Source organism: Podarcis pityusensis (genome assembly GCF_964106645.2).
Source record: "Podarcis pityusensis genome assembly, chromosome: 2".
Lineage (NCBI taxonomy): Eukaryota > Metazoa > Chordata > Lepidosauria > Squamata > Lacertidae > Podarcis > Podarcis pityusensis.
The window spans coordinates 49,078,622-49,093,572 of record NC_138029.1 but is presented as its reverse complement, the minus strand read 5'-3'; the positions used below and the strand labels follow the sequence as shown (position 1 = coordinate 49,093,572).

General features: G+C 39.9%; 1 protein-coding gene across 1 annotated transcript in view; it reads left to right on the top strand.

The window, feature by feature from the left end:
- Nucleotides 1–3,981: 3,981 nt before the first annotated feature.
- LOC308471314 (rho GTPase-activating protein 7-like) overlaps nt 3,982–14,951 on the top strand; it is a 90,818-nt gene continuing 79,848 nt past the window's right edge. The window contains exon 1 of the mRNA XM_080995216.1: nt 3,982–4,199. Coding sequence (XP_080851342.1) covers nt 4,169–4,199 — 31 coding nt within the window. The 5' untranslated portion in view covers nt 3,982–4,168. The remainder of the gene's footprint in view (nt 4,200–14,951) is intronic.

Genomic DNA, 14,951 nt, shown 5'->3' with positions numbered 1-14,951 from the left:
GCTTCAGGATGAGAACAAAAATCATGCTCCAGCGGCGCGGCAGCAGCAGGAGGCCCCATTAGCTAAAGTGGTGCTTCAGGTTAAGAACAGTTTCAGGTTAAGAGCGGATCTCTGGAACGAATTAAGTACGTAACCAGAGGTACCACTGTAAACACAATTTTTTCTTTCTTTTTTGGGAATGGGAATGACACATTGGGGCTGGTTAATTTTTTAGGTTGGAACTACTTTTATTGAATTACTTCTAGCTCATGCTAGCTTTAGGTCTCCTTTTTGACAGCCCAGTGGAGTTTCTGACGTACATACAACACTATGTCATATGAGACATCCAATAGTCCAGGGTGACTGTAGGTGTTTTTCAGGGTTGAAGTAATAATGTAGCAGGAGCCACATTGATTTGTTAATACCTGCAATGTTCACATACATTTGCATCCCTACCCACCACTTTGTAACTCCAATACCAAAAGCTGTGCATGGGAAGGTGAACCCTACTCTGTTCCCTCTCGCCCCCCAACTTCCCTGTGGTCAAGTGCCCTAGTGTGCGTACACACACGTTACCCAAGAACAGCAGAAATTAGCTATGCTGGTAGAAAAGTACCTGGGATAAAGGAATGCCATGAGGGGAAAAGGTTCCCTAAGTGCCTTTTTTCGTTAAAGTTTTATTTTGGTCCTTCAAAATCCAGTGTCCACTCATGACTCAACCAAGTTCTTTGCACATTATGAATGAAGCATTTTTCTGGAATATCCAGTGTGATTCAAGACTGGAATGATTAACATCAAGAAGGGTGGGTATGGGAGTGATCAGCACAACTGACAGATCAGGAACAGTAAATTCCTGTTTGCCCATTCGAGAGAAGCAGAACACATGATCAGACCTAACAACTTTACATTCCAGAACAACACAGCATTGCTGCAAATCTAACTGGTGGTCTAATGTTTTTAGGGTCTTATTACTGCACCTTGGGAATATTTTCCATTCTGACATATGATGACATCCTATTGATGTCAGTTGCTTTTCAGATATTAGGCTGGCTACAAGGCTTTCCATGCAGTGCATTCATATGTAAATTTACTCAGAACCAAGTTCCATTGAGGGTTGGACTACAATCTGAGGTGAAACTGCTTGCTCATTCATTATATTTTGATTAACAAATGCCTTTTATTTTGGATACTTATCTTGGCTTGGTGTTACTCAGCTTGAATATGAGGATTAGTTTATGGATTTCTAGGAAATAAAAACTTTAAAAAAATAAAAGTCAAAATATATGCATAATGTTCCATGCAGTCAGCATTTTTTCAAAGAGGTTCATGGTGCTGAAAAAGAATTATAGTAAGGCAATCCAGACGTAGATGAAGTCACTGCTGAAACAGTGCTAGTTTTAAATAATACCAGGAGAAATCTGGAAAGCTTTGCAGGGAGCCAATTTTAAAAGACATATATTCAGATTTCTTTGCGTTTACATCATAGGTATCACCATCTTTAACTTTAACATTTATGATGCAATTCAACCATCCCTCTTTAAGAACTAGAGCCTATAAGCCTTCAACTGAAGTTTAATTCTAATAGTCTTGGCTTGCCAAAGCTTCCCATGGCAGGGAGCTCTGCCACCATCACTCCTCCTATCCGTTTTGATGGCTGTGCAGATGAGGTAGCATTATTGTGCGGTACAAATGTTTCCCCCCACCCTGCAAGATCGTTAAATCTATTTATTTATTTATTTAGTAGCTGTTTAAAGCCATTGTTATCTGCAAATGAACTACCTGTATGCTTTCTGTCACTGTTTCAGCTTGACGTTAAAAGTAGTCAGTAGGAGGGTGCCGTGGCTTTATTAAGCCAATCAGATTTAGTCATGCTGTGATGTCATGGTGGGGGAATTAAGTCAATTCAGAATGGTGATACAGAGTTCCTGCTTTGTATTGTCCTCATTTTGAATTGCTTTGTTTGATCTGAGTGACATCACATGGTCAAATCTGATTAGTTACGCAGTGTTGTGACTGATTAGGTTAACACTTTTGCTCTCTTGGTCCAAAGTCCTGCAAAATCAGCTTTGTACCAGTTGCAAAAATATGTGAAAAATGCAGCTGCCCCCAGCCCTTTTCAGATCATCTTCAGCCCAGAGTAGCAACCCAACTCTTACTAGGGGCTGTCTGCCATTCTCAACCTGACATTGTAGCTATCCAGAGAAGACAAGGAAGGTACTTAGAGAAAGATGATTAGCCAGCACATAAATACACCTTGTAAGCAAATGCATAACCTGCAACTGAAATACAGTTGAACAGTGGTTTCACAATACAGTTTTAATGACAATTAGGCTGCAGTCCAGTTTGCACACTTACTTGGAAATAAGCCCACCAAGTTTAATGGCCCTTGCTTCTGAGTAGATATTAAAGAATTGCATTGTTAAAATTTCATAAAATCCCCACCAAGGGATTACTTCATTGTAAGAAATACTGTGCAGCTTAGGTGTACATCATCTTATGAAAGCTAATTTCAGCCTGCAGTAGAATCTAAGAGGCAATACACCACATAATGTATGTGTTATTTTACAGTGAAACTATGGGACCTAAGCCAAAAGGAATTTATATAATAAAATAATAATAATAATAAAAAACATTTTACTTAAAAAAAAATGAACTGCTTCCTCAGGCAGCTCTTTCCTCTTAAATGCTACTGTAAAGGGTCCTAAATTGCCTCATTATCACAGAGGACTTTTCTGCGTGATCAATTTAAATGTTCTTCATGGCATTTGGTTTCAAACCACTCTACTGTCTTGTTCTGTTTTAATCCTAAATCTTCAAACAAGTGTTATCACACTATACTATTTTCTTTGTCCCAGTTCACTTTCATGTTATTCAAAAGAGGTGTCTCTGCTCTCCTTCCTCCTGGCAATTACAAACTATACAGACTCGCTGCTCAGTAATGCCAGCTTCTACAAGTAATGCCTGCGTTTATTTTTTTAATTCATTTATTTAATATGCAAATTTTCTGTGTCTTGGTGACTGTGCGCTCGGATGTACAAGATCTGTGTACCATAACTAGCATGTTAACAGGCTGAAATCCAAACTGATGCAAGCTGACTTCTGCTTGTACTTCTTTCCTTCCCCTACATCCTGTGTGTGCCCCGCCCCCTCCAGTCTTCTACAGAAAGTTTCCCAATCCTTCGGAGCACAGTTCTAGGGATGCACAAAGTATTATGTTTTGAGGACGTGGGTGTGTGAACATCCAGCTTCATCTCACGGTCTATTATTTAATGTGTGAGGTCATAAAATAAAGGAACCAATAAGCTGCCCTGAGCTCCTAGGAAGAATGGTGAGACAGAAATGTAATAAAGTAGGAGGACAAAGAGAGGCTGTAATGTATGTTCTATCCATTAAATATCTGTCATGTGGTCCCTTTAAAATAAAAAGCTATATGACCCAGGAGGCCAGCTCTTGGAGAGTTGACTCAAGAGGTGTGGCCTGGCTGGAGAAGCTGGTTTTCTACCCTATGCAGTCAAGTCTTCTGGGCCTCATCAAGAATAAAGCTTACCATTAGCTCTGCTTGTAATTTGTTCATAGTTAAGCATAAGACAACAAGACAGAAGCGTGACCTTCAGAATGTTGTTGTAATTGATACACAAGCTCAGAAGAATTAACAATAGGTTTGAGCCACAGCATTAATTCCATACAGTGTAGAGATTGCTTTGCTTCATTCATACAGGGCTGGCACCAGACTTCTGGCGGCCATTGGCACACTGCTGTTGATACCACCACCCCATGGCCAAAACTACAGAGAATTTTTTTTCCTCATCTGCTGCCTCCATAGCAGCATGACCACCCTCCCAGCCCTCTGGACAGCATTTTAGCAGTGGCCAGCTAATTATGCCATATTTTTTTAATAGTCTTAATTTATCCACGCTGCCTATAGATCTATAAACCTTAGCCTTTACATCTACTAAATTTACAGAGTTCATAGATCTATAGGCTGAAGCACTGCATTTTGGGTAAATGTGGCCTGCACAGGTGGGAGCCAAGTGTGGCTCCCATTTCAAAAGCGGCATGACTGCCTGCCTTCCAGTTAAAACAACAACAACAAAACCCATTGAAATAACTAGGAATTAAAGTAATGCTGTTTAAGAGGCTCAGACCCCCGTATGTTCTAAAATGGAGTGGAAGGAGATAGGGAAGAAACATGGGCAGGCCGTTTCTTCAGCTGCGATCAGGTAAGTGCAAGCCTTTCATTCAGGTACGGGGTTATTTGCATGCTACCATGTCATTTATTACAAGGCAACTTGCATGTAAAATTGTTTCCATCTGTGGCAACTTGGATGCCACCATTAAAGCAGGGTCAGTACAGGGGGAATTTCTATCAGCGCCTTGTTTACTTTCTTGCCTCAATATCCTCCTCGTTTATCTTTGTGGCCTATACAATCCCAGGCATTTTAGAAGCATGTCCATCTTGGCCAGAGATATCCAGTCAGGAGGGGCTGATTTCTATGCCAGAAATGGTCACATTTACTTATTAGAATAGTGCATTGGTCTAATGTTTTCTTAATGGATTTAGGCAACAATCTTAACCCAATTTACCTGGGAGTAAGCCCCTCTGAATTCAGTGGGGTTTACTTCTGAGTAGACATAGTTAGGCTTGTGGTGTTAATTATTGAAAGCATTTATATGTATCTCTCAAAAAAGTTGGAAGTCGTTTATAAATTGAGTTCCCCACTGCTATGGGAAAGCACACCTTGGTTTAAGAAGGCCTTAGTTTAAGAACAGACTTCCAGAACGGATTAAGTTCGTAAACCAAGGTACCACTGTATACAAATTAAAGCAATTGTGTGAAAACATGAGCTAAGCAAGCCAGCAGAGGGTGCACAGAGAAAGACTCCCCCCCCCCCAAAAAAAAAAGATTTTGTGCACGCTGCTTGGAGTTCCATCACAGAAGGTGGGACAGCAGGATTAAAAAATAAAACCGAGAAAACATGCGGGAAGACATGAACTAAGCAAGCCAGTAGAGGGAGTACAGAGATCACTGTTTTCTGATCCCCCAGCGAAAGCACATGTAATAATTTTTCCTCTTGTAAGTATCCATGTCTTATTCTCACCCATGTAGAAGGGGCATGCAAACAACTACTTAAACAAGTTGTATCAGATGCATCCTGGTTAATGAAATTTGCACTATAGGAGCTGTGTACATGGTTTAAGTTATCTTCCTTTCCTTGGAAAAGCAGGGTGCATGAGTACCATAAGAATATTGGATTTATGTCAGTGTACTGTATAAACCTTGACATAAATCTCTGGCTAATGCTGTTGGTACTATTATTTGTATGCCTTTTGCCCCTAGGCTTCAAGAGTGGGTTACAACAATAAATACAAAACCATCAAATATGAAAATAAATTCAGTTATCTACATTATGTGGTCCTAGCATATTGACTATCAAAGGCCTGTTGAATAATACACATTTGAAACAAGGCAGGGTTTCTGCCAGCTGTATACCAATGGGAGTGGTGTGCCCTAGTTGAGAAGACCCACTGTCAGGTTACTGCTTCTTGAGGTTTGCTTACAGATGGCACTACTAGCAAGACCTTTCCAGCAGCTTTCAAATCACAGGTTGGCTGATACAGGGAGTTTCTTTCTCTAAAAGCTATCTCCAGTAAATCCACCTGTTTCTTCTGCCTACTGGTTCACATTCTAATTCCTCACTGGAGTTGTTGTTGCCAGCTACTTGGATAGCTGATCATCCACAGAGAGACCAGTTTGGGTCTCAGAGGGTGGGAGCAAAGATTCACAGTAAGAGCCAGAGGCCCACTCTTTTGCATTCTGGGAACAAGCACTAATCACGACTACGTATCTTGCCAATTCAAACAATGCCATGCTGCCAAAAGAAGTGTGAAAAATTAGTTAAACAATACAGAATATTTGGAAACTCTTGTTTGGCACATGGGTAGTGTCACATAGTACATTTTTCAGTTTGTTCCTGCTTGGACAGTGTACACAATAACAGTTTTAATGTTAGATGATACAGAAATGACTAACTGCATTTAATCTTCAACCTCATTCTTAGCCGTTCAGTAACCAAATCAGATTCCTATCTGCGTTTAACTCCCTTCACCCAAGACTCCTCCTCATTCCTTTCTGGAACAGTTGTAGCAAAGAGGGCCATTGCTTGTAAACCCATCTGTTCATCTCCTCTTACTGAATATTTAAAATCTAGAAAGGAATTCCTGGTTAATCCCAATTGCGCAAACACAAAAACTAAGGAACGTTGTTGTTGGAGAAAGGCACTTGGAAGTGCATTTTACTGCTAAATAATCTTGGGGATCTTTTTTTGGACTGTGTTTATGCAGATTGGTAGGCAAAAGACTGCCCCTGCCCCATGATATCAGCCTGCCTGATATCTGGAGAGATCCTCCCCAATGCCCTGCCTTTATCTGAGGTGCATTTGATACAAAAGAGGCTGCTCTTCAGGTCAGCACCTACCGGTAGGTTGCTGAATTCCATCCCCCAGAATATTTTTATAGCTTTCTAATACCTTTTTGTTTAGGCAGCCATTTCATCTGAGTCGACTGATTACTTTTTGCATTGTTGGGTTGCTTTCTATCACCTCTAAATTCATTTTATTTTAAATCAGTTGTTTTATGGCCTTGTCTTGGGCAGTATCCAAATAACACTTCCTTGTCAGCGCAAGGATTTAAAGTTATGCAACAGAATTTTCTCCATGCACCCCCTAAATCTATTCTAGGGGTTCCCCCAACCCTCCAGAATAGATCTGGGGAGAATGTGTGGTTCATGAGGGGAGTGTTCAGTTGCACAATTGTAAATCCTTCATGGATGGGATGCATTCGTTGAATACCACCTTTCTTTAATGGAATCCCTTATTTTATTGTGAGCCACCTAAAGTGCTGTGTGTGCTAAAAGGTGAGCTAGACACCTCCACACCATACATTTAAAGCACATGTAGACCACTTTAACAGTTAAAGAATCCTGGGAGCTGTAGCTTAACCCCAAGAGAGCTGCAATTCTTAGCACACATAACTCCAGTTCCCAGCTTCTTCGGTGGAAGCCATGTGCTTTAAATGTATGGTGTGTGTGTATTTATTTATAAATCTTATAAATAAAAATGAATGATACCTCATAAGTAATAGCAGCATAGCTTCTAAGTCTCATCTTAGTTATGGAATTTAAAACATATTTTGTTGCATTGTGCAAAATATGAGCAAGCCAGGGCTGAACTGATACTACCCTTGCTGGTACCTTTCCCGGGAAAATCAGAGGCTCACTATGTCAGGTGGAAGACCGGACAAATGCTAGAACATTAGCAGTGGCAAAGTTTTTATCGGTGGTTGCAAGAACAAATGATCCCTATATTCTAAACAAAATGCTTGTTTAACTTGGAGGTAGGCTGTATGAATTGTGTACTGCTTTGTAATGATTTGTTGGGTCTCTGGACCGTAATAAAGGTTGATGAGTTATGGAATTATTATTATATGAAGTGCTCTGTATCAGAAAGCCACAGTAAAACTGTGTAGTTCTCCTGTAATTATTTGGGACCTGCTCTCTTGTTTGCAGAGATGGTCTTTGTACCTCTATTGTTACTTGCATATGAAAGCAATAATTACAGAACTGAGGAACTTTGGGAGTGTGGGGATGAGAGAGGATTAATTTCTGCCCAGCTATGCCCATAAAATGAGAAAGGATAGTTGTGGGTTAGAGGTTTAGGGCCTTAGAATAAGGTTCCCTACAGAGGCCACATGTCCTTTGCATTTGGTCCTTGTGGTCTTCCCTAAAACTGCTGCAGATAAGTCATTTTCCCCCTTTTGAAGCTGAGCTAGCAGTAGTGCTGCCAAGAGCTCCAGCTGAAGAGCAAAAGGTCTTGGAACTGTAGCTTGCGGAAAATCTATGTCTTCTCTCCATTCATTCTGGAATAGTGCCAAGGGTGAACTAAAGCCAAATGTATGAGATGTGTTATTCAAGAAATCAACATTTGTTGTGCAACACACACACACACACCCTTATCACAGCACTGATGTAGGAAACTTCCTGTAACCACGGCAACATGTTAGATTTTACTTTCATTTGAAAGTGTTATCTTGTACTTAAAGTGTTGGCTGTGAAAACTGGGGGATCAGTTTGTTCTACAGTCAAAACTTCCTGGATTTGTGAGAGGCTTCCCATGGAAAAGAAAACCCCAGCATTTCTGTTAAATCTCTCCACCAAACTCAGAAAAGTCTTACTTGTTTATTTAAAAGATACCATTTCAAATGTAACCGTGTGTGTTTTAATTAATTTTTCTTCCTCCATTTGCCTCTTACTGCCAAATGAATTGTAAAGAGTGCAAGTCTATGTACTCAGAAGTAAGTCCCGTTGAATTCAGTGGGGCTTACTCTCACATGCCTAGTATTCAAGTTGAAATGGATTGCCTGGGTTTCCCCATTACTGAAAACATTTCATGTTTTAATTTCATTGATTAATTTCAGCATGTGTGCAGAGTGCCTAGAGAATGGTCAGAATGTATAGGACACTTCATTAAATATAAAAAAATATTTCTACTATAATCATAATAATTTTATTGAAGTTTTTCATGGTGTTCAGAAGCCAAGAAAGCATCCAGAAAGTCTCTAGGTAATATCAGTCTCAGCATTCCTCCATGTCCCATGACAATAGAATTGATCCAAAGTGATGCAGTTTTCCATCCCACTGGTTTAAATGGGAAAGGAGTAAGTATGTTGGAACATAGGAAGCAGAATCAGACCACTGGCCCATCAAGTTTAGTATTGGCTACACTGACTAGCAGCAGCTCTCCAGGGTTTCAGACCAGAGACTTTTCCCAGTCCTACTTGGAGAATGAACCTGAGGTCTTTCTGCATAGAAAGCAGATATTCTATCCCTGACTTGTAGCCCTTCCCCCAATAGAAAGTCCTATTGACTTTTAATTAAGAATGCTAATAGGGTTACCTTTACCTGAATCACATCCATAAGCAGCAAGACAAGTTTGTTATGCAATTATAAGAAAAATCTTCCCTTCAGGGGCCTGGGAGCTTTTCTCCATAATAGGGGTGTTTTTTTGTTGAGATCGGGACCAGGAAAGGAATTGTAAAAGCTCTCCTCCTTGCATGCTGCACTTCCAAAAAAAGTTACATGCAGTTAGTGTTTTTAAGCATAGTTTCAAATGATGATGTGCTTAGCATCTCTTCCAGTTTGGTTCTTCGACTGTAACGTTCCTCAGGACAGGAACCTGCCCTTTGTGCTTTATAGTGTGTCATGAGCATTGATATTAGTATCAGTGGACTTAAACGTTTGTGGATGCCTTTTTCCTTCTAGCCATGAGCTGATCCAATGTATAGAATACACATTTGGATAGCCCATACTTAATGTACAACTTGGTATTTAGGTTATCTGAAGCAACTAATGCATTTTTTAAAGATGCATTTTTTACACGCACAATCACTTAAGAAGGACAGTTAAGGCTGAAAGCCCGTGCAATCCTGAAATAAGCAGGGCTTACTTCTGAGCAATCATGCATTCAGCTGAGCTCTAAGTGGTATTCTTTGTAATGTTCTGGAGAATATGCTTTCAGTCCCCACCTAACAATTACGTTAATATCAGGGGTGCAGTGAAAATTAGCATATAAATCGGATTCAGAATTTCATCTGAAACACCTCTCTCTTCACCAATAGGGTTGCTAGCCACTAAAGTTGAGATTGTGCCTGCTACTTTAAAAGCGCATAAAGACCCTAACTGTTATGTTCCTCTTTCACGTGATGTAAAAGCCATTACTGGAACAACAGTGGAATACACTGCAAGCTTAGTGCTCATTTCTGTGCTCTTTGCTTCCGTTAATAATCTATTTGCAGATAATATGGAAATGAGTGCTAAACTTGTGCTATATTCCCATATAGTTCTGGAAGTGGCTTTTACATTGTGTGAAAGCTCAAATAGAATGTAGAAATTAACAGGGAAATGTGAAAATGGAATAAACTGTCATGTGAATGCAGTGCTTGATTTCTTTTTTCTTTATTTATAATTTTCATTTATGTGTATTACAATTATTCAATCATAGTTTTAGCATTTCAAACTCCGACTCCCTTCCCCTTCTTTCTGTGATTCTTTACATTTCTTTTCATCTTCCTGCATATTCCAAATTATCTCAACATATTCTTTTATATATTCCCGTATATATCCATATATATTTTGAAACTGCAGGTTTTTACATTAATCCTGATTCCTGCCAATGTCTTAATCTGTTTACAGTTTGTTTGTAAATAATAAACTATTTCCATTCCTTTCTTTAAAAAATTTTATCTTGATTTCTTATTCTCCCGGTAAGTTTCACCATTTCTGCGTAGTCCATTAACTTCTGTATCCATTCTTCTTTCTTCGGGACCTCGTCTTCCTTCTATTTTGGGGCAAATAACATTCTTGCAGCTGTGGTTTCGTATATAAATGCATTTCTACAATGTTTAGGTAGTTCTGATCCCATGATTCCCAAAAGAAAAGCTTCTGGGTTTTTTTTAAAATAAATGTTATCTTAAACATCTTTTTCAATTCATTCTATATCATTTCTCAGTAAGCTTTAACCTTATTACAAGACCACCACATATGAAAAAATACCTTCTTTCTCTCTACATTTCCAGTACATATTCAATTTGGATTTGTATATTTTTGCCAATCTACTAGGTGTTAGGTACCATCTATATAACATTTTCATAAAGTTTTCTCTTAAACTATAACATGCTGTAAATTTTATATCCGTGTACCATAAACGTTCCCATGCATCCATTTCTATATTATGACCAATATCTATTGCCCCGCGCAGTGCTTGACTTCTGCTTGTTCTGTTGCACAGGACAGAAGGATGAGCAGCAGGTTAGAAGGTGGTGCTTATCTGAGCTCTTTAAAGAGACAGGTAGAGCATCTTAGTTACGGTAGTTTCAGGCAGCCTTAACCTCTGGGAGCTCTTTAAGAAACACATTTCTAAATACCCCAGAGACTGCCATTTTAAACACCACCTGTTTAATTAGGTTACACAACTAATCACCCAGATCTCTTGGAATATTGTCTCTGTTTGAATTGGCTTCCAGAGCCATTTTCTCAATTTGCTTTGGGCTTCTTTCCTATGAGGCTGTGAGATGAAGACCTTCCATACTATTACATTTTAGAAGTAGGTGGTGAGTACTATCTGTACTGCCTCTTTTCACTTTCTGCATTCCCAGTTATCATCTCTCTCTGCTGGTGGCGGTGGAGGAAAAGTGGAACAGAATTGGACAGAGCAGAATAGATCTCTGCTGTTTCAAAACTGGATTACACCAGTGGAAACAACTGAGATGAAGATTTGTTAATCCGCCAAAGTGAGTCATATTCTAGAGAAAATGCTTTGGGAAAGAAACTAATTAATGTTTTGGTCGTTGTGTGATTACAATATCTAGGATGGGAACACATGTCCAATACTACCAATAATTAGCTTATTCTGAGGAAATGTATTTAAGATTTAACATAATGCTGAGATTTCCACACCTGAATGGCAGCTATGTGGTTTGCTAAATGGAGAGGCATTCTATCACAGGTGGAACTTGTTAAAAATCAGGTACTGCAGCTGAGGAAAGAAAACAGAAAAAGGGGAGGCTCCTTTGCCTGATATTTTGGTGAAGTCATCCAAAAATGTTTGGAAGTTGCTTTGAGTGAATTTTTGAATGGTGCGATTTGAAGAGAGAATAGATGTAAGTCTAAAGGGAGGGAGGGAGGGTTGTTGGTCTGTGGTGTTAATTGTGCTTCTTCAAGGCATGGAATGCTGAATAATTTTAACAAACACAAAAATTCTCAAACATTGATGTCTGTGCTATTTGATCTGAGAGTGTCCCACACTTGGTAGACCACACTGGAAATTCTGACAATCAAGTTAATTAACTTGTAGCACCTCACTGCAATGCTTCTGTTAAGGCTTAATGTTTCTTTAACACCTGGTTTTCCTTGAGCTAATTCTTAGGTAGCTTTCTGCCTGCATTGGCCTCATTAATTCATCTGGTACTTTACAGATATAGTAGGAGAAGAAGGTGAAACTAAAGAATAGGAGAGAAGAGTGGTGAAGAACCCAGGGCTGGGCTAGGAAATTTTCAAAGTTGGTAAATTCTGGCAGTTACATAGTATAAACATATGTAATCAGTATAAAATACTCTCTAAAACACAGTAACCCTGGGTGGTGGGGATTTTTTTTCTCATTCAATAACTCTCAACTCTAAGCATTTCCTGATGATAAAACAACAGGGGCCGATCTTATTCCCAGTGGGTGGGGTGTTCTGATCCTGAGATGTGGGAGGCAGGAAGGAGGGAGTTAAATGAAAACCATATGTTGTCTGACTTTGCCTCTGTTAGATTTCTGAAGTTTTATAGTAGAAAGAGACAGATACTAGATTTAGTTATTGGTTAGCATGAACGGCTCCTGGAAATCTGTCTCAAATGCTCAGATAGATAGATGCAAGACCAAATGTGTCTCCTTTGCCATAGGTGCAGGAATTTTTGTGGTTTGTCAGTGCTGCTAAATCACAATAAGGCTGCATTCAGATGTGGGGCTTACTGCAATAGTTTTGCTGGGTATAATGCTAGCACTTCTATCCCAATTTCTCACATTCCTTTTCCACCGCAGTACCTTGCTGTGTTATGCAACTGTGGCTTTTGAATCAATATACAGTACAGTGGTACCTCAGGTTACAGATGCTTCGGGTTACAAACTCTGCTAACCAATAAGTGGTTGTTCCAGGTTAAGAACTTTGCCCCAGGATAAGAACGGAAATCGTGTGCCAGCAGGAGGCCCCATTAGCAAAAGCACACTTCAGGTTAAGAACCATTTCAGGTTAAGAACGGACCTCCAGAACGAATTAAGTTCTTAACCCGAGGTACCACTGTACTGCCTTGACCTGTTAATTTTGAAATGGTGGCAAAGAGCTGTCGGAAAAAGGATGCCAACAGGATTTCCTAGGCCTGGTACAGTGTATGTAGTTTGGGGCCCCTGCAGTCTATAAGAGCTGTTGCTTATATTCACTTAGGCTATACGAGTTCTTGGTGCTTGAAACCAAAGGAGGGAGGCTGTGGCTATTGTGCCACAGCCATGAGGTTTTGGGTGTTAATTTCCATTTCTTGAGTCAGTTGATAACATGGGCTCATAGGTTTACAAAAAAAGGAATACTATATTGTATTTTTGAAATAATATGCTTACTTTAAATCCCATTGACTTTAGCTATGCAATTTTGTGCTGAATTACAGCCTTTATTTTTACTTCCTGCTTCAGGAAGTAATTCCTGAATACTGAAGCTATTACTGCTTCAGTAATAGCCCTTAAAGTGGCATCCATAAAACCGTTCTTGATACTGGCCAATGCTTGCTCTTTTTATTGCCTGATGACAGTAAAAAGTGTCAAGTGCCTTGGACTCAGTATAATATTGAGACAGGCCATGGTATCTTCTTATGTGTACATGTGTATTCTTATTTTCTTTAGCTATATCAAATTAATCCCACCCCAGTCCTCAGGATCATTGAGTGGAGACAACGTTATTATGGACCCAGAAAAAGAGTTTGTTTTGTTATCTCTTCTGCGGACTGAGAATTCTTGGACAGATCTGCGAGACAACAGGAAATGTGCTAAAAATTAAGTGAACAATCAGTTCTTGTTCTCATGCTTGAAATGGCTTGATGCAACTCTATATTAGAAATGCTTGCTTTTAGATTCAGGAAACCAAGATAGCAGAGCAAGGTTACATTTTCCTCATATTGCATGCCTAACTGGCAAGTTCAAACTGTGCATGCTGCAAAATAGAATGACTTGCAGTGCGATCCTTTCCCCCATGCTCAGTGCTGCTGGATTAGGGTTAGGTTTAGGAGATGTGTCCCTCTGTCGGGCTCCACCAGTAGGAGGCTTTGTCACTGTGGAGGTCCCTGCTGCAGCTGCTGAAAGAACATAAAGTGGAGAAGCTCCTACCAGCAGCAGTGTTCCTGCTGACAGTAGCTTGCTTAGATCCTGAAACAGGATGTTACTGGGGTGAGGAAGGAGCTGAGCTGGCCATGGATTCACCAGATCCACAGCTTCATTATCCATCTGAGAGGGAGCCAGTTTGGATCCCATTACTGTCCCAGCCTGGAGTGCAACAGCAAAAAAACCGGGGCTGGAACAACACTCTGGCCTTCAGAAGCCAACAGAGCTGCAAATTCTATTGTGAATTTGCTAATCTGTGCTTCCTGGCCACTCTTTCTGCCCATATATATATATTTGACATACACCGTGTGACGTGTGGAAACTGTTATTTCCCATCTCGTAATCACTGACTGTTTTGAAGCTACTGTATATTCCGAGTGGTTTTGTTTTTAGAAAAGACCTACTTACAGTGTATGTAACCCAGGCAGTTTCATGGCAAGAACTTGATGGCGTTAGACCTTGATGTTTACCCTCTGATTTGCTCCATAGAAACAAATAGGAACACAGGAAGCTGCTTTACATCAAGCCATACATGATCTAGCCCAGCACTCGCTGGCAGCGGCTCTTCAGGGTCTTGGGCAAGATCTTGCTCCTCACCTGCACCTGTTCCTTCTAAATGGAGATGAACTCAAAACCTTCTGCTTGCAAAAGCAAATGTTCTGCTACTGAGCTGTGGTCACCCCTGCCCCTTTGTTGTAGATGTTTCTCCCTATCTCTAGTTTTAATTCTGTTCTGTATTTTGGAATGTGGATATTTTATCTCTAACTGTTGAAACAGTTGCTGTTTTGGCCCCCAGAGATGTTGGCACAACAATATGAGTTAAACCAGCCCTAAGATTTGTAGCATATCTGCTAAGGGCTTGATGGGTTATAAATGCAATCAGTTGCCAAGATAGAAACTGCAAAACAAAGAGCTTTCTAGTACAAGGGAAGGCAAAATTAAGAGAAGGAATCTCCATTTCATAATTAAAATTAATGAATGATCATGCGGCTGAAATCACAGGTTCCTTACCTC